The 21,181-nt window shown below is 45.2% G+C and overlaps 1 protein-coding gene across 1 annotated transcript in view; it reads right to left on the bottom strand.

Annotated features, from left to right (window-relative positions):
- Positions 1-20,726, bottom strand: part of LOC142198606 (uncharacterized) — a 200,701-nt gene extending 179,975 nt beyond the window's left edge. Inside the window, 2 exon segments of the mRNA XM_075269633.1 lie at positions 3,935-4,087; positions 20,595-20,726. Of these exon segments, the coding sequence (XP_075125734.1) occupies positions 3,935-4,087; positions 20,595-20,696 (255 nt within the window). The 5' untranslated portion in view covers positions 20,697-20,726.
- Between the last annotated feature and the right edge of the window lie 455 nt (positions 20,727-21,181).

Raw genomic sequence — 21,181 nt, 5'->3', positions numbered from 1 at the left:
TCCCTGTGCCTTCTTTTCTAAGAAATTCTCTGCCTCTGAACGGAATTATGACATCGGAGATAGGGAACTACTGGCAATAAAACTAGCGTTCGAACATTGGCGTCATTTCCTGGAGGGGGCCAGAAGGCCAGTCCAGGTATTTACTGACCACAAGAATTTGGTTTATCTTGGGTCGGCGAAGAGATTAAATGCACGGCAGGCCAGATGGGCTCTATTTTTTGCGCGGTTCCACTTTACCGTGACTTATGTGCCGGGTTCGAAGAATGTTAAGGCTGATGCTTTATCCCGGTATATGTCGACTGAGGAGGAACGAGAGGCACCTGCCACTATTCTTGGGGATGGAGTGGTGGTAGCAGTATTGGGCGCGAAATTGGAGAAGGCCTTGATCGAAGCGCAACACGCTGCACCTTCCAAGATACCTAGAAACAAGCTGTTTGTCCCAACTACTCTCCGACAAAGTCTCCTGAGGGAGTGTCACGAGTCGGTTCTTGCTGGTCACCCGGGGGTTTCAGAGACCATGAGATTGGTGTCTAGGAATTTTTGGTGGCCAGGGTGGAGTAAGGATGTCTTGCAGTTTGTTCAAAATTGTTCGGTCTGTGCAAGAGCCAAGGCGTCGCATACCCGTCCCCACGGTCTTCTACATCCATTGGAACCTCCTAAGGCACCTTGGACTCATCTGTCTATGGATTTCATCACGGGCCTTCCGGTGTCTAAGGGTTTCACGGTCATTTGGGTAGTCGTTGACCGCTTCACGAAAATGTGTCATTTGATCCCGTTTTCCAGGCTGCCATGTGCCAAGACACTATCAGAGGCGTTTATTAAAGAAATTGTAAGGTTGCATGGTCTTCCTGAGGAGATCGTTTCGGACAGGGGTCCGCAATTTGTGGCTAAATTCTGGTGGGCTTTTTGCAGCAGGTTGGGAGTTACACTGTCATTTTCCTCCGGGTTTCACCCGGAGTCTAACGGACAAACAGAGAGGAAGATTAAGGATGTGGAACAGTTTTTGAGGTGTTTTGTTCGAGAGAACCAGAATAATTGGGCTGACTTTCTCCCCCTGGCAGAATTTTCCCTAAACAACCATGATTCCAACGCCACAGGTACCACACTTTTTTTTGCTCCGGTGGTAGACATCCTGTTTTCGGAGTATTTTCTTCCATTTCTTCCCCAGTTCCGGAGGAGGAGCTATTTTCTAAAAAGCTGCAAGGGGTATGGTCCCGTATCCGAGAGAATCTGGTGCGGGCGTCGCACCAGGCTAAGGTCCAGGCGGATAGGAAGAGAGGAGAGTTGCAGTTCTTCCCTGGTGAGATGGTTTGGTTGTCCACCAAGAATATCAGGTTGAAGGTTCCTAGCAAGAAGCTGGGTCCCAGGTTTGTGGGTCCTTTTAAGATCATCAAGATGGTAAATGAAGTGGCGGCACAGCTGCAACTACCTAAAAGGTGGAAGATAAACCGGGTGTTCCATGTCTCCTTGTTAAAGAAGGCCAAGAAGGGAATGTCTCCAGTTAAGGTTCCACCAGTTTCTGAGTCCGGGGAGTATGAGATATCCCGAGTTCTGGATAGCAAATATGTTCGGGGGAAGCTACGGTATCTGGTGGCATGGAAGGGATACGGTCCTGAGGATAATTCTTGGGTTCTGGAATCGGATATGTCAGCCCCCAGACTCGTGGAGAAATTCCACAAGGAGTTCCCGAAGAAGGATGCTCCTAGAGAATCCGGAGTCTTCTCCTTGAGGGGAGGATCCTGTTAGGAGTATTTAGGTTCATTGCTTTCTATTTTTCTTACCTGGGGAGTTTTTGGCTGCGTGGTGTCTGGGGTGGCATCCTGGCGCTGCGGGGTTGTCCTGTCGTGGGTATTGGTGCACACCTTCTGACTTGCACGCGCGCACTGTTGGTAGGCAGCTTTATTTCCTGGTTTATTAGTCTGTCCTCCCATTTGCACCTGGGAGGAGTGGTCTCTACTCTGTATTTAAACCCATGCCTCCCATGGTTCTGTGCTGAGTGTCTCTTTTACAGTGCTAGGCCTTAGCAGGAGGAGTAGGTGGTGATCTGGGATAGAGGAAGTTCCGTGGTTGGTTTTTGGGAGGTTTGGGTGAACTAGTTGGTTTGTGTGTTTTCCCTTCTGTGTTCACCAATCCTCCCTCTGTGTATAATTGACTGTGTGAGTGAATTGCCTTATCCTTTGATTTCTACTCAGTTTCCCTGTGTTTGTTTCCTAGTGTAAGGTTCCTTCCCATATTGGTTTGGGGGAATCCTTTCCCACATGTTTCCTGTGTGCTGCTTGTGTTGTTCGTCAGCGCACACCCTTGTCAGTCCCTGTCAGTAGCAGCTTCACTTGTTCGTTAGGGGTGACCCCCTTTAGTCTCCAGTCCCTAGAGATCTTATAGGGCATTCCTTCTCCCACTTCCCTCTAGGCCTACGGTATCAGTGAGAGAGGAGCCGTCGGGGTCAGGCTTAGCCTGAGAACAGCCGACCCACACCCGTGAGGCAGGGACCGGGATAGCTAGTGGGAGTAGTGCAGGGCGAGATTTCCTACTGCTATTCCTTAGCCCCGTTGCAGCTACCTGGACTGACATAACAGAACTTGTAACAAGTTTCCATACTGAGTGCGCTTCTCTTGTACATGTGATACCCAAAATGCTGAGGTGCGGTGGCAAAGCTGGACTGGATGGAAGGTCTCCATATTTTGTGTATAAAATAGGTTGTCTACCCCTTCCATATCATTCTCCTTTAAAGGAACCACTGGGTGAAATGTGTATCAAAATCTGAGGTGGGGGTTAATATCTACATCTGAGGGAGGAATACCATAGAGGTTTGGAACGCCCCTCCACCAAATGTGGTTGGAAAATAAGCAGTAAGTGACTGTAACCCTGTGACAACCATATACTGTATATACTCGAGTATAAGCCGACCCGAATATAAGCCCCTAATTTTACCACAAAAAACTGGCAAAACTTATTGACTCGAGTATAAGCCGAGGAAGGGGGGGGGGGGGGGGGAGATGCAGCAGCTGCTGGAAAATTTCAAAAATTAAAATGGTCGGAGTTTTTGGGTGCAGTAGTTGCTGGGTGCTGGGGAAGGGGTGGGGGTGTTTGGGTTGTCTGTCTGCCCCTTCCCTGAGCTTGAGGACTGTTTTTTTTTTCCCCCCACGTGTAATTCAATCTGGCTGACTATAGGGGATCTGCAGTGCTCCTATTAACCCCTTCCTGACAGAACAGGAGCACTGCAGATCCCCTATATTCAGCAGACCGGGCACTGTCAGACACAGGGATACCTAATGTGTCGGACAACATGGACCATGTGCTCTCCTCCTGCCGGCAGCCTTCTAATAACCAAATTCCTCTACTTCAGACAAGGAAAGTTGGAGTCGGAGAAAAGTTACGGACTCCGACTTCGAAATAAAACAATTATTTTTAATGATATTGTACAACAGTGTAGCTTGGTGTACAGTTAGTTTTGTAAGAATTCAGTCACTAGTTTTTCGTGAATTAGAGGGACTTTACTGCTTATTTGGGAAGAAGTTGAAGTCAGTCAGGCTAAGGAATAGAGATGAGTGAACACGGTTCGGATCAGCCGATCCGAACAGTATGCACCCATAGAAATGAATGGAAGCACCTGTGACGCTGACTTTGCCGGCAGCCGGCCGGCGTCACAGGTGCTTCCATACATTTCTATGGGAGCGTGCTGTTCGGATCGGCTGATCCGAACCATGTTCACTCATCTCTACTAAGGAACAATAAAGAAGCCAGATTCGGAGTCGCTGGTTTGACCTCCATTGACTACACAGCACTAACCCCTCAGGTCACACTCCGCCCACCTGACTCTTCTTCCTGGCCGGCCCTTTCCTTCTCATTACAACACTCCTACTTGTCTATTCTGGATTTTCCCTTTGTTGTGTTTCTTGGTAAATATTACAATACAGAAATATAGAAATTTTACCTCTCCGGTCAGCAGGTAGATGATCTCCAAGGTGAAGTTTAATATTCGTTTGGTAATTTTCCTCCAGTCCTTGTCCATCCTGGAGAATGTGAGAAAACTGGATCCACTCGAGGCTTCTAGTACGGCCGGTAACTGTACAAGAGGCTGTAAATCCTAGAGAGGACAACATACACAGGATATGCCATAAATGTCTTATAAGTGGGGGTCCCACCTCTTGAACCCATATCGGTCTGAAGAAGGGGGGTTCTCTGCTGCCCCGACCAGGCAGATTATGAATAAAGAGTTAGCCATGAATGTTCGCGGTTCCCTATATTCACTTCTATACGAGTAATGTAGAGAATAACAGTGGAGCTGACAATGACTTATGATAACCTGACACCGTGGCTGATACTGGGGAAACATTGGTATAACCAGTGTTTGATATGAATTTTGTGCATAAAAAGAGGTTTGGGTTATTGGAGAGTCTTATGGACCGATGTGGTGTAGTAAAGTCCGTATAGAATATATACGACACTCCCTTTCTAAGCATTATTTATATGATATTGCTTCTATATGTACCATGTCAATTGTTTAGGACTAGGTTTGAGCGATCGTGTTCGGAAAAGATCAGATTTCGATTAGCGATCGAGAAAATTTCACGATCATGATCAGAATTCTGAACACGATCTTTTTAGGTGGGATTGAGATTGGTGATTATTTCCCACAATGCTTTGCTACTGGCCAAGCATTGTGGGAAAAGCTAAGAATGTTAGCCTTCACACTGAGTATACGCTCCGCTCATTCTGAGCGGAGTGTATACTCAGTGTGAAGGCTCCACTGTGGTTCCATAGGAATGAATGGAAGTGCTGGCACACAGCCTTAACCCCCTGCGCGCCGGCTGCGTCCATTCATTCTAATGGGAGACTAGCTAACATCTCTAGTAGCTACTTACCTGCAGAGATGACTGGTCCGGGGCCTGGTGTTCTCGTTCTTCTTCGCCTCGCTGCCTCCCAGGTTAGTGTTAAAGAGCTAGGAAGAAGGCGGGGCTTGTGGCTTAGGAGAGTGTGGGCGGGTACAGGGGGGGGAGACGTGACATCTCCCCTCCCAGTACCCGCCCACACTCTCCTAACTTGCCCACACTCTCCTAACCTGGGAGGCGAGGGCAGCGAGGCGAAGAAGAACGAGAACACCGGGCACCGGACCAGCCATCTCTGCAGGTAAGTGGACACCAGGGGGGACTAAGTAGCCAGAGGATTAATAAAAAATCCTCTGGTTACTTAGTGATTTAAAAAAATCACTACACAGCGTTGATTCTAACAATTAAAGCGTTCAATTGTTAGATTCCATGCTGTATAGTGAATAGGATTGTTTTTAAAATCTCCGATTAGTAAAAAAAATCCCATTGACTTGCATTGGGACCGGAATTGGGATCGAGATCGGGTTCGAATGAAAAATGATCGGAAATCGGATTTCAAAATCGATCCTGAAAAGTCAAGATCGGCTCAACCCTATTTAGGACTTATTTTATATTATATCACATATCATTTTCCCCTCCCCTACATGCCACCCTAACCTGCCCGGTATGACATGGATCCAGCAGGTGGCGCCACACACTAACAGTCACAAGAGGTGGCGCCACCTACTGGAGCCACAGTATTAGCACTTGGTTTTGGACCCTCCATTCTAGAATGGACTGTCAGCTTACCTTAGGGCGGAGGTCACACAAGGAGTTCTGTTACATTCTGCAGACAGTGGCCAAGTCCTGTACAATGGGAAATATGCCGCTGGCTGATAACAGAGAGAACAGCACAACACGTGACCAGGACCTGTATCTACTATACAGCCAGAGCTGAAGGACCTGTGATGATGTCACCGTCATGTGATCAGTCACATGAGGAGGTGAAGCTCAGCTGTGTACAGGATAAGCAGTGACTGAAGGACCTGTGGTGATGTCACATCACATGACCAGTATAGTGGGCGGAACTTAGCTACAAAGAGAAGTTCTAATTCAGTGGTGGCGAACTGGTGACACTCAGAGCCCTCTCTGTGGGCAGCCATGTGTGCAGCAGATTATACTGTGTGGGGGCCACTGTGGAGAACATTATACTGTGAGGGGGCCACTGTGGAGAACATTATACTGTGAGGGAGCCACTGTGGAGCAGATTGTACTGTGTGGGGGCCACTGTGGAGAACATTATACTGTGAGGGAGCCACTGTGGAGAACATTATACTGTGAGGGGGCCACTGTGGAGAACATTATACTGTGTGGGGGACACTGTGGAGCACATTATACTGTGAGGGGGCCACTGTGGAGAACATTATACTGTGAGGGGGCCACTGTGGAGAACATTATACTGTGAGGGAGCCACTGTGGAGCAGATTGTACTGCGTGGGGGCCACTGTGGAGAACATTATACTGTGAGGGGGCCACTGTGGAGAACATTATACTGTGAGGGGGCCACTGTGGAGAACATTATACTGTGAGGGGGCCACTGTGGAGCAGATTGTACTGTGTGGGGGCCACTGTGGAGAACATTATACTGTGAGGGGGCCACTGTGGAGAACATTATACTGTGAGGGGGCCACTGTGGAGAACATTATACTGTGTGGGGACCACTGTGGAGAACATTATACTGTGAGGGAGCCACTGTGGAGCAGATTGTACTGTGTGGGGGCCACTGTGGAGAACATTATACTGTGTGGGGGCCACTGTGGAGAACATTATACTGTGAGGGGGCCACTGTGGAGAACATTATACTGTGAGGGGGCCACTGTGGAGCACATTATACTGTGTGGGAGACACTGGAGCAGATTGTATTGTGTGGGGGCCACTGTGGAGCAGAGTGTACTGTGTGGGGGGCACTGTGGAGTGCATTGTACTGTCTGGGAGCCACTTTGGGACAGATTGTACTGTGTAGTGGCCCTTCACTATTTACATCACACATTGTACATATTACATTGCACGGTCACTATAAAACAGATCTTGTGCGATGTAAATACTGAACATTAGCTGTTCAAAAGTACCAAATGCAGAGACCTTCACCTCTCAGTACAAAGTTGTTGTGGTTCTGCAATTGCGAATCTGCACAGTATTAAAGGGGTTGTCCCATTACAAGGATCCTATCTATACTGCTTGTTAATGTGGATGTAAGACTTTTCCTAAATACACTGCTTCAGCAAAACTGCTTTGTTTGTCCACTATCTTACTTTATTCAATTCATTGCTGACACAGCCCTGACTTATCTGCTCAAAAGTCAAGTGATGTATCTGCTGCTCTCAGGGGGGAGGGAGGAGGGGCTAAGTGCACGGGAGCGAGCCTGTGTTTCTAGCTATTCCTGGGTCTACACCACGTGACCTGGGTCCTGTTATCAGATAGAGGAGAGGAGCTGCTTTCATTTCTGAAATCGTCTTCTGTTCTCCCAGTTATCAGGCTAGCTAATTCAATTGTGTTCATTATGGCAGAGACAGGCAGTCTCTGTATGTAACACAGAATGGAGTTGCTGCTGCCTGTACTTCATAGTCCAATATGGGTGGGAGAAGCTACACGCTAATTTGGGGGCGGAGCTAAACGGCAGGTCGCATGTGAAAGCCCACCAAATGATGCAAGAAACCAGGAAGAAAGAAGATTTTACAGCAGTGAAGACTGGTGAGTATGCGACGTGGGAATACCCCTTTAATCATAGCTCTTGTGGTGTGCTTGTAGGCTCTGAAACTAGTCCTTTTATATGTCCTCACCTACACAAAGCCCCCATCCTGCAGCTACCCCAATTATAAAATATATAATATAAAAATTCCTTGGAAATTAATAAATAACCCACTATGGGCATCTTTAGATTAATTATACTTCCTGTGTGTCCCCTTAATTTAAAATACCTTCTTTGTGCTCCCTTAAATTAGTAGAGCCCCATGTGCCTGCTCAATTTATAACCCCCCCCCTTGTGTCCTTTAAATTAATAGCACAACTAATTCCCCAGTGGTTAGTATCTCTTAATACCCCCTTATACTATGCCCCCGATGCCCCTATTCATACATTCTGTTCCAGTGCTGGGCCGGCTGTCCGTGTGTATGCAGGAGTGATATCACATCAACACGACCGCTGCAGCCATTCTCTGCTCTCAGCTGTATACTGTGCGGATTGGCTGCACATGGCGTCACCATTACAGCCACTCCGTATACAAATACAGCTCACAGCAGTCCATGGATTGTCTGGCAGAGGTGTCATTTGTACTGGTGCTCGGCTATGGTCCACCATAGTTGCTTGGCAAGGTATACATGTGGCAATAAGAGCTTCCACTTGTTTATCTAGTCCAGGAAACCATACTTTCTCCCTAAGTAATTGCTTTGTTTTAACTATACCTTGATGGGCCTCATGGGCCAGATCGATCACTCTACTCTGAAGTTTCTGAGGAATGACCAGGCGGTTGTCACGTAGTAGTATGTTTGAGTCAGATACAGAAAGAGAGTGTCTTGCATTAAAGAAGGCCTGCAAATATGCTGTTTGGCCCTGCGGTTGAAGACGAGTCTCAGCTAGAAAAGAGTTCCAGTTCTTAGACCGAACAGTGTCAATTACCAACTGAAGTTGGGGATCAGAATCCACCGCATGTTTAATTTCTTCGAGGGTCATTGCTCTTGGCACAGAGTGTGTAACAATGAAATTCACATGCTCCTCAGCTAAGACAGTGGCAGGCAAGTCATCTTTGGTAGACTGTGGTGAAGGGTGTCTTGAAAAATAGTCTGCAGGGTTCCCAGCTCCTGCCTCATATCTCAAGTGAAAACGATAGTTCTGCAGGCGGAGTAGCCAGCGTTCAAGTCGTGGGGGTGGCTTTGATGAATGTTTATTGAAGATTGGAATGAGTGGTTTATGATCACTGACCACTGTGAATGGACGACCAAAGAGGTAAAGATGAAAATGAAGGCATCCCCATACAACTGCGAGAGCTTCCCTCTCAGTTTGAGAATAGCGCTGTTCCGTTTCTGTTAAAGCCTTGCTCGCATAGGAGACTGTGGAGATGCTGCCAGTTTTGGACACCTGAGTTAAAATTGCACCAAGGCCTACAGGACTGGCATCCACAATGAGCTCAGTAGACTTTAGTGGGTCAAAATAGGCCATGACTGTGTCACTAGAAAGACTGGACTTAAGTGTATCAAAAGCTGATTGATGTTCAACTGTCCATGACCAAGGAGTATCCTTTTTAGTGAGTTGTCGTAAGGGTTCAGAAACAGTAGCCAGATCAGGTATGAATCGTCCACAGTATGTGACCAGACCAAGAAAACTTCGAACATCTGAGACATTTTGTGGCTGGCTAGCAGAGGTTATGGCAGCTACTTTCTCAGGGTCTGCAGAAACACCATTTTCAGAAAAAATGTAGCCAAAAAAGTTCAATGACGTCTTGTTGAACTCGCATTTTGATGGATTAACAGTTAAATTGCAGGTTTGCAGTCTCTGAAAGACTTGTTCTAGGTGATTGTCATGTTCCTCTTGGGTTGCGCCAAAGATAAGGATGTCATCACTGACATTGAGGACTCCAGGTATTCCTGAAAGAACCTGCCTGATAACATTCTGAAAGATTTCTGCAGCCGATGAAATGCCAAAATTCAGCCTCTTGAACCTTCTTAGACCGACATGAGTGCTAAAAGTTGTGATATATCTGGAGTCTGGATGCAATTCAAGCTGATGATAACCAGATTTTAGATCAATTTTTGAGAATACTTTTGCACCATTTAGATCTGTGAGAATGCCATCAATGGTAGGCGTAATATGCCTTTCTCTTTGAATGGCTCGATTGGCATGTCGCATATCCACACATAACCTGATTTTACCAGGCTGCTTAGGTTTAGGCGCAACAACAATTGGTGAGACCCAGGGAGTTGGGCCCTCCACACGTTCAATAACATCATCTGTCTCAAGGTCTTGTAGCTCTTTCTCCACCAGCTTGCGGACATGGAATGGGATGCGCCTGTGAGGTTGAACCAACGGCTGGACTGACTGGTCAATGTGTAATTTCACTGGAAAGTCTTTCAGCTTTCCTAGGCCTTGAAAGAGTTGAGGATATTTCTGCATAATAGTTTGGACAGAAGAGTGTGTTACGCTGTTTGCCAGTTTCACTAGGCCCAGAGATACCGCACTATTGCAGCTGAGAAGAGTGTCTGCAGAACACTCCACTACATAGAAAGTGTCCATGATGGATTTCCCATCAGCCGTTAGTAATGCCTGAAATTTGCCACATAGGGGTAATGCAGTAGCTGAACCATAAGGAAATATCTTCAGGTTAGTACATTGCAAAGCAGGTTTGTTCTTTAGCTGGCTATAAGTGGCATGACTAATAACATTGACAGACGCCCCTGTATCTACCAGTGTCTCCACCGGATTGCCATGTATTAAGATGACTTGTTTGGGATTAGACATTGCATGCACATTGTGAGACCCCTCAGTCACTGAGAATAAGTAGGTGCTGCTGGGCTGATCAGCAGGGGACACCGACTGCACTGCCTGAACTTTCTGTGGCAAGGCTTGTTTAGCAGAGAGAGAAGATTGTGATTTTGATCTGTAGACTTTTGCAAAGTGATTTAGTTTCCCACAGTTATGACAAGTTCCTCCCTTTGCTGGGCATGGTTTCTGATGAGGATAAGGACCTCCACAGTTGTAGCAGGCTGCAGCCTGTGTGTGAGGCACATGTGGCTTCTGAGTGAGCTTTGCTACAGAAGATGGCTGCTCTGGTATACAGTCTGTGTTCTCTATAAGTTTAGCTTGATTCTCTGCTGCATCATGAATACGTGCAATGTCCAGTAGCTTTGCTAAAGTCATGATGGGATCTCTGAGTGCTTGTCTCCTTAACTTAGAGGACACACAACCTTGTATGATTTGCATCAGAATTTCCTTGTCTATATCAGCAAATTCACAGTAAGCTGCAAGTTGTCTTAAGCGGACATGATATTCATCAATGGTTTCTGTTGCTGACTGTTTTGACTGTCTAAACTTGAAAATTTCAAAAGCTGCATTTATGTATGGAGAGAAATGCTTAGTTAGTGCTGCTTTGCTTAGATCATAGTCACTGTCCTCCCCTGTATTGGGCAGAGTTGTGAAGATATCATAGACTTGCTCCCCTGCATAGTGTAATAACATGGCTTTCTTTCTTGCATTGTCAGTAATGTTCATTGCTTGCAGGAATATCTCAAAGTGTTTCAGCCATTTATTCCAGCATGCTGCTAAGTTTGCTTGGGGCTGGTGCACATCAAATGCAGCAAAGGAGGGTAAGCAGGCCATGGCTGGTGCTAGGATTGCAGTCTTGTAAACAGTTTTCTGTAGCAGGGAAATACCTTTAGCTGATGATTCTTAATCCTCGTCGCCAATTGTAGTGTTGTAGTGAGGATGCAGGTCTTCTGGAATAAGTCCACTATGAGATGGTTACTCTTGTAGATCAGAACCCTTTATTCCATGCTCCATCATGGCTCCCTGTCTAACAACTCCTCCCCCTAAGCTCAGCTCCTCCCCCATTACTACCTCACTGTTGCTAGGCAGACAAAGCAGAATAAGTAAGCAGAACAGAACATACAGAACATACTTATAACAACATCACATCCGGCACAGGAGTGGAACATACAGGTAAGTATAAGTGCAGGGTTATCTTTACATTACCCTACTGCCTGCATACATGTCCCTTAACATTGGCAGTGTTATAAATCACTGCAAAGCTGACACGGACCTGAATTCTGCACAGTCAGTCAGAGGAAGGGCATGTACCACAAAATCACTGAGGTACAAAGATAATAGGTGCACAGATAAAAACATCAGGAATATGGTCAACTCACATGTACCATTAAAAAATAGCTGGTATCAAAGGAGTTGAACTTTAAGATGATCCAGCCCCGCTCCTCCTTTCCATGTGAGGCCGGTTAACATCTGCATTCAGGTTTCCATTTGTGGAGTCTGCTTGGGGACCCCCTGAACGGAAATCTAATCCGCATAAAAAAAGCAGCTACCTTAGGTAACTGGGGGATCCCATAGACTGTAATGGGGTCCGTGTGGTTTCAGCTCGATTTCCGCACGAAAAATGCGGAGAGAAAAGTGCTGCTCGAAGGAACGGGGAACGGCCCGAACACAGATGTTAACCCGGGCCTAAGATTCAAAAACAAATGTGTAGGCTGGTTGGGTTCCTGCCGATAACGGCTAAATCTGTTATATCTAGGACGTGGAAGTCTACCTCCCCTCCCTCTATGGAGACCTGGTTCCTACACATCCGCCATATGGAGGATCTCCTAGCCAAACATGATGACAGCTCGCATCAGAAGATTTGTCTCATATGAGACGTCTTCTACTACTCTGCTAGCTTTCAGTCCTTGCTATCCTCTCCTTTGCCCTGCATAATTCCTCCTCTTAGTCTTCACCCGCTAGGTTTATCTCCCCTCTTTATCCCTCCACCAGCGTTCCTTTATATTTCACATTTTTGTATGTTTTTTTTTCGCCTTTATTTATTAATTATTTTATTTATTATGCTTACTTATATAGCGCCATCATATTCCGCAGCGCTTTACAGACATTGTCAGTCACTGTCCCATATAGGGCTCACAGTCTACATTCCCTATCAGTATGTCTTTGGTGTGTGGGAGGAAACCGGAGTACCCGGAGGAAACCCACACAAACACGGGGAGAACATATAAACTCCTTGCAGATGTTGCCCTTGGCATGATTTGAACCCAAGACTCCAAGGCTGCAGTGCTAACCATTGAGCCACCGTGCTGCCTTTATTGTAAAACCAATGACAACTTTAATGAGTAAAAAAAGTAGCTGGGATGAATATCAAGATTTGCACAGAGATAGTAAAACCCAGCAAGTAGAGCTGGAGGCAGGGGCGTAATTACTGGGGTAGTAGCGGTTGCGGCTGCCACAGGGCCCGGGACATTAGGGGCTCGGCGACAGCCGCTACTGCTGAGGTTTTTTTTTTAAATAGGCCTTTACTGGCTGGGGCCGGGATCAGTAAGTGATGCCATGGGCCCCACAAACACTATTATTATACTTACCTCTCCGGGGTCCAGGCAGGCTTCGGGCCTACTTGTGTGACCTACCAGACGTCATATGACCGAGGCCTGCATCCTTGTGCATTGCGATGCAGGCCCCCCGGGTCACATGATGTCTCAGACATCATTGAAGATGGCCGCCACCAGCGGGAAGCACAGGGATAGGTAAGTAGCAGTGTTTTTTTATGTTTGTATCTCTCCTGGGTCTCCGATTATTATACTCTGGGGTCTGAAAAGACCCCAGAGTATAATAATTGTTCATGGGTGTACACAATGGGTCATAATACTGGGTAAAGGGGCCACTATGGAGTATTATGCTGTGTGCAGGGGCCACTATGGGTCATAATACTGTGTGCAGGGGCCACTAAGGGGCATAATACTGTGTGCAGGGGCCACTATGGGGGATAATACTGTGTGCAGGGGCCACTATGGGTCATAATACTGTGTGCAGGGGCCACTAAGGGGCATAATACTGTGTGCAGGGGCCACTATGGGGGATAATACTGTGTGCAGGGGCCACTATGGGGTACAATACTGTGTGCAGGGGCCGCTATGGGGTATAATACTGTGTGCAGGGGCCACTATGGGGCATAATACTATGTACAGGGGCCACTATGGGGCATAATACTGTGTGCAGGGGCCACTATGGGGGATAATACTGTGGGCAGGGGCCACTGTGGGGCATAATAGTGCACACAGGAATGTGTGTGTGTGTGTGTGGGGGGGGGGGTTCAGGGTCTTTGGTGTCGGACAGGAGAGGGGCCATGTCACAAGTTCGCCACGGGGCCCTGCCATTCCTAGTTGCGCCACTGGCTCGAGGGGACCTGTACTTGCATGATATATCTAAACAATGTTGATGATACAGACATTTGGACAAAAAAAAATTTTTCTACAAAAATACTCCCCTTATGACCTGGTTGGTCACTAACATGTTAAACATGCAATGAACCTAAATACATAAGCAAAATCCAAAAAGGGGGAAAAAAAAGTAAGAAAAATAGAAAGTTGGATACTTTCTTCCGTGGGTCACAGCTGAATTCAATCTAAAACTTCAATGAAAAATAAAGAATTTTTTTTAAATTTTTTTTTAACCAAGTTTCTTTATTAAACAGGATTTTCCCCCCCAAAGGGAATTGTACATATCAGTAATGGGGGAGAGAGGGAAGGTTGGGGGAGTCAACACATACGATCGGCAGGGGGTTAGAGATTTAAAGCTTCACCACGTTACCAATAACCGCCAAGACAATCTATAAGCATCACAATGTACAATATCTGCGGTTGGGTTGAGTCTAGAAGGCAGACCCTGCAACGTGCATTGCAAACACACAAGTGAAAAGCAACGGAAAGTTCTTGAATGATTTTCCTTCATGGATAAAATGGAGTCTGTCACCAGAGTGAAGCATATTAAAAAAGCAACACAGTTACGTTAGGCTAGGTTTTCCATTAAAAATTTGTTGCTGACATTCATTTATTTAAATATATGCAAATGAGCAGTTAGGAGCACCAAGGGCAGCCCCATTGCTCCAAACTGCTCGAATACGAAAGTTCAGACTAGGCCATATTCCAGCATAGTTCCATGGCCCTGTCACTCAAAGAAAAGGGGAAGGGGACGTATTAGAGCGGTGTAGGGTGTAGCAGTGATTTTTTTTTTTAACAATTCCTAACAAGAATACAATGTTTTCTCGGTGTGAATCCTCTGATGAGTTTCATAATTTCCTTTCCTTGCAAAGCATTTCCCACACTCTAAGCACATAAAGGGCTTCTCTCCCGTGTGAAGTCTCTCATGTTTAAGAAGGTTTGATTTCTCAGTAAAACATCTTCCGCACTCCGAACACGAAAATGGCTTCTCCCCTGTGTGGTTTCTCTCATGGATAACAAGCTTTGATCTCTCTATAAAAGTTTTTCCACATTCTAAACAGGAAAATGGCCTATCTCCTGTGTGCGTTTTCTGATGTTTATGAAGATTCGATTTCTCGATAAATCTTCTCCCACATTCTAAACACGAAAACGGTTTCTCCCCGGTGTGAATTTTCTCGTGTAAAGCAAGCTTTGATTTCTCGATAAAACTTTTTCCGCATTGTGAACATGAGAAGGGCTTCTCTCCTGTGTGAATTCTCTCATGTTTGACGAGATTCAGTTTATTAGTAAAACATTTCCCACATTCTAAGCACAAAAATGGCTTCTCTCCTGTGTGAATTCTTTCGTGTCTAGCAAGCTTATATTTCCCTACGAAGCATTTTCCACATTGGGAACACTTGAATGGTTTGTCCCCTGTGTGAATTCTTTGATGATGGTTAAGTCTGTCTTTAGTGATGAAAGATTTGTCACACTCCGAACACTGAAACGGCTTCTCTCCTGTGTGAGTTCTCTCATGTGTAACCAGTTTAAACTTCGTCGCGAAACATTTCCCGCATTCTGAACATGTAAAGGGCTTCTCTCCTGTGTGAGTTCTCTCGTGTCTAGCAAGATTTATTTTTTTGGTAAAACATTTCCCACATTCTGAACAAGTAAATGGCTTCTCTCCTGTATGAATTTTCTCATGTATAACCAGATTACATTTTTTTGAAAAACATTTCCCACATTCTGAACATGGGAATGGTTTCTCGGAACATGCAAAGGGCTTCTCTCCTTTATGAATTCTCTCATGTCTAACGAGATTGATTTTCTTCGTAAAGCTTTTACTGCATTCTGAACATGAATATGGCTTCTCTCCCGTGTGAATTCTCTCGTGTTCAACTAGATTGATTTTTCTTGTAAAACATTTCCCACATTCTGCACACGTGAATGGTTTCTCTCCCGTGTGAATTTTCTGATGTTCGAGTACGTCATCGGTAACGAAAGAATTGTCACATTCTAAACGTTGAAACAACTTCTCTCCTTTGTGAATTCTATGATGCGCAACAAGTTTAGTTTTTGATGTAAAACATTTCCCACATTCAGGACAGGAGTGAGACTTTTTCCTCGTGTGAATTCTTCTCTGTGTAGAACGATGTGAACTTTTTGAAAACGGTTCTCCATATTCTACATATTGAAACCTATTCATCTCTTCATGACCTATACTTGTTGGAATAATCTGAGTTTGGTCGGGAGAAGGTTCCTCAAGTTTAGGGACATTACATGTTTCGGAAAGAAAATTAAGGGTCATGAGGTTTTCTCCGGAAGAATATTGCACAAAATCTTCGTCTTCTTCTTTATAATTTAGGGATAACATCCAATTTTCCTCGAAGTTCTTAATGGGAATTTCTGTTAGGAATACAAAAATATTAATACAATGTAGAAAAAAAAAAGACATGGACCACATATCTCAATCTTATACATTGATCTAATGATTCTCTGCCAAATCTACAAAAATAAACACAAGGTTCTTAGTATACATACACTGCCTGGCCAAAAAAAGTCACCTTGTGCAACAAGGTACCGTTCCACCCCTGATATAATTATGAACTGTTCATGACAGGAATTTGCATATATTCTTGAATATATATAATTGAGCTGTAGCCTGTCTAGTGCAGATCATAATTAAAGGTGATGTCTACCAACTGAAGAGCTATCAGAGGAAAAGATGTTAGTGCCTTCAAGAAGGGGCAAGTCATTGGATTGCATCAGGCCAACAAAACGACCAAGGAGATAGCCGAAGTAACTGATATCGGACAGAGAACTGTTCAGCGTATCATACGAGCATGGCGAGATGGTGGAGAACCCCCCTCCAACCATGGAAAGTGTGGGCCTAAGACTATACGCGAAACTCGAGGTCGTAGGTCCCTAAAGCGAGTGGTGAAGAATACGCCGGAAAACCACCTTTGAGCTCACACAGATGTTCGACTCGACGGAGCGACACATTGCGACGAGAACTCAATGGAAAGCCATTGGTGACAGAGACCAACAGATGTTGGCGCCTGTCATTTGCAAGAGACCACAAGGATTGGAGCCTAGAGCAGTGGAGAAAGGTCATGTGGTCAGATGAATCACATTTCACATTGTTCCATAGTGATGGTCGTGTCCGGGTGCGACAAGAAGCACGCGAAATACTGGAAAGGAACCTGCGCTGTCACTCACCACCCCCGACGAATCTGCGTAAGTAACCTGGGCTCCCTGATACTCGAGAATTGGATCAAAATCCCTGAGTCTACACTACAGAACATTATAGACTCCATGCCGAGAAGGATGCGTGCTGTTATTCGTGCTCATGGTGGCCCAACTAAATATTAACACTCGCAACTTTTTTTTTGGCCAAGCAGTGTATGGATCAAGGTGCATAAGCCCACTAGCCACTTCATGGTGACCCCTGAAAACCTGAAATTTGATGCAGCAAAGAAGAAGATGGATGTTTGTTAGGAGTACACATGTTTTTGTTTTGTTTTTTTTCCATAGTACCTCAAGTTTAGAAACTTGCTCATCTCAGCTCAAAGATCCGTATATCCATATCTGCAAAGGGAAGCGTCTCAATAAACTTGGCTCTGGTGGCCCCCAAGCAGAGACCACTCATACCTCACCTTCCAAGGGCACAGTAAAATGCAGTACTAGTACTTCCCAACCAGGGGGAATAGATTCCAGACTCCAGGGGAATTTAAGAAGAAACCCAATTGCCCCACTATCGGGAGGGAAAAAGATAACCAAAAACTAAAGGAAAAAAGTAGAGCTCCAACTGCTGGAGACATCACCAAACCTGCGGTCATGGTGGCATGTTGTAAAGTTAAGGATTTGCAAATAGACAAAAAAAGTTATGATTTTTAGAAGGGAGAGAGTGAAAAAGAAAATGCAGAAGCAAAAAAGGTCAGGAGGTGATCATTCACAGACATCTGTTAGAACAAACCTATGGTATAACAGGTATTACTATTTGTTTTGGAGTATTTGTTAGACCATGAAGTGTATACAACCATGTTCTTCACATACATATATACTCCTCAGTCTCTAAGACATCTCTCATGTGTCTCCCATATTCTGGAAGTCTGTACCCCAATCAATGTCTACCCTTGAAACTTTCAAAGCCAATCTGAAAACCCGAAATAAAATTATACCAACATATGGCAGATCAATGGATGCCAAAAGGATTTTCCTCCGATATCCAACAGGTTTATGGCCTCCTATGGATAAGGGATCTGATGTGATGGTAAGAAAGCCTACACTGGGGGGGCGTCTATGTTATTTGTCATGGGTATGCTCATGTCCATTAATTCAGCTGACTTTTGCTTATTTTTCGATTAATTGCCCAACCTTAACCAATAGTAATACACAGTCCAGTCATATTAAGGTGACCACCGCCTATGTTTGACGTCAACGTTAAATAATCACAGAAGGCACGTGTTATCAGCCATCTGGGTGCACTCATTGGGGAAGGCACGATGGATCAACACAAGTATGCATCTATCCTTGCGGACCATGTTCATCCTCAGGCTGATGGCATCTACCAGTAGGACAATGCGACGTGTCATAAAGCTCACAGTGTACGTGCGTGGTTCAAGGAGCACCAGGATGAGTTTACCGTACTCCCTTGGTCAGCAAATTCCCCAGACTTGAACCCAATCAAGAATCTGTGAGACCACCTCGATCAGGTTGTTCGCACTATGAATGCTGAACCGCGTAACCTAGCGCAGCTGGCCACGGCACTGGAGTCGGCATCCCAGTGATCATCATCACAACATCCCCTCTCTTCCTGCACGTCTCACAGCTCTGCCAAAGGTGGTTATTCTGGATTCTGACAGGTGGTCACATTAATGTGACTGGACTATGTATGTAACATTATATATATATATATATATATATATATATATATATATATATATCTCATTTTTTATATATCATCTTACCTTCTAATGGAAGAGGCTGCTGGTTTTCCATTATAACGTCCTTGTACAGATCCTTGTGTCCTTCTAAATACTCCCACTCCTCCATGGAGAAATAGACAGTGACATCCTGACACCTTATAGGAACCTGACAACACAATGATACGGTCATCCCCCGACCCCTCCATGGTGTTACTGTATAACGTCCCAGCATTCCCAGCAGCGCTCACCTCTCCAGTCAGCAGCTCAGTGATCTTGTTGGTCAGTTCTAGGATCTGCTCATGTGAGTAAGAAGAAGGCTCTGTGATGGGGCTGTGGCTCCTTCTCCATCCTGACTCATGGACATGGCTGCTGGGAGTCACACACTCACCCGATGTCTTCTTCACTGCTGCATATTCCTGTGCATGGAGAGAGATATTTAAGGAAACTATTACTATGAACCTATAATGGGGTCATGTGGTTTACGCTCGGTTTCCACACAAAATATGAGGAGAGAAAAACCCTGCTTGCCGGCGGACTCCCCAAACGGAATACCGAACGCAGATGTGAACCTGGCCTTAGAGAGGTTTTACTGCTTCTGACTAACCATGGCCGTCAACCATTTAGGAAGGAGTTGGAGTCAAAGTTAGGTTGTGGGAAAATAGAGGAGTCATAGAATAGACTTCTTCCTGGCTGGCCCTTTCCTTCCCATTACAACGCTCCTACTTGTCTTTTCTGGATTTTCCCTTCGTTGTGTTTCTTGGTAAATAATACAATACAGAAATACAGAAATTTTACCTCTCCGGTCAGCAGGTAGATGATCTCCAAGGTGAAGTTTAATATTCTTTTATTAATTTTCCTCCAGTCCTTGTCCATCCTGGAGAATGTGAGAAAACTGGATCCACTTGAGGCTTCTAGTAAGGCCGGTAACTGTACAAGAGGCTGTAAATCCTAGAGAGGACAACATATACAGGATATGCCATAAATGTCTTATAAGTGGGGGTCCCACCTCTTGAACCCATATTGGTCTGAAGAATGGGGGGTCCCCTACTGTCCCATCCAGGCGGACTATGAATAGAGAGGTAGGTATTAGAGATAAGCTAGTACTATTCGAAACTCCCGTTTCGAATAGCCCGCACCCATAGGAATGAATGGAAGCGGCCGGCATGCAGGGGGTTAAGCGGCCGGCCGCCGGCAAAGTCTGCGTCCATTCATTCCTATGGGTACGGCAATACCAAATTATATATATGGAAAAATTTCTTGTATTCGCCAAATTCTGACTCCCATAACCTTTTTATATTTTCGTCTAAGGGGCTGCATATGGCGTTTTTTTAACTTTGGATAGGGCCAGTCATTTTTATTCATACAATTTTGGGAGATGTCTTCCATTTTGATTACTTTTTATTCAATTTTTTGGGGAGTCGAAAAAACGACAGTTTGGGCATTTCGATTTTTTTTTCGCTATGGTGTTTACTGTATGGAAAAAATATTGTTATAGGTTTGTAGTGAGGGCATTTTCGGACTTAAGATGCATAATTTATTTGCTTATTTTTATTTGGGTTCTAAGGAAAGGATTAAGATTTTACATTTTAGGTCTTATATTTTTTTGAACTTTTTGAAACATAGGGGGCTTGAACCTGCGATCAAAAGATCACATGTGTCATAGACTGCAATACAACTATACTGCAGTCTATGGCAAAATCCTTTTGTATCTACCGAGGCTTGCTACACAATAGATATAATACAATGACAGGCCGAGAAGCGTTCACAAGGTGCGGGATGGTGGAGCCTTTCTACAAAAAGAATGTGAACCAGATTGGGCGACAACGGTAGCACAGAGGGTACAATCATAAAGGGTTAATACCCCCTGATCAGAGGAACAAAACCCTCCCCCATCTTCTTACCTTCCGGCTGTGGTCACACACGGCGGGCTTCCTGTGACTTATATATCCTCTGTATAGTGGTAAATCTGCTGCTGGCTGATAACAGAGAGAACAACACAACATTAGTGACCACCTGACCAGGACCTGCTCTGTATCTACTGCACTGCCATAGCTGAAGGACCTGTGATGATGTCACCGTCATGTGATCCTCACAGAGGGGGCGGAGCTCAACAGTGAAAAGTATAAATACTGACTGAAGGACCTGTGGTGATGTCACCGTTGTGTCACCACTACAATGGACGTTACTTAGCAGTGAAGAGCAGCGTAGGGTGTACGTGATATTGGACGAGACAAACACCTCCTCGTAAATGAAGCGCACCCTCCGTCAGGCTGTGAGCCCTGGGGAAAATGTATGCCAGCTCGTAGATGGTGTACATGTCCCCCATTATTTACATTAGATTACGGTAAGGCTAGGTTCACACCAGCGCTTGATTTCCGATCAGAGATTCCGTCCCCTGAATCAGCTTCAAAAATGTGGAGAGAAAACGCCTGCAAGCAAGAGGACCCCATTATAGTCTACCGTGGGTAATCAATTTTAAAGGGATTCT

This window comes from Leptodactylus fuscus, chromosome 3 (genome assembly GCF_031893055.1).
Source record: "Leptodactylus fuscus isolate aLepFus1 chromosome 3, aLepFus1.hap2, whole genome shotgun sequence".
Taxonomy (NCBI): domain Eukaryota; kingdom Metazoa; phylum Chordata; class Amphibia; order Anura; family Leptodactylidae; genus Leptodactylus; species Leptodactylus fuscus.
This window is presented reverse-complemented; position numbering and strand designations above follow the sequence as displayed.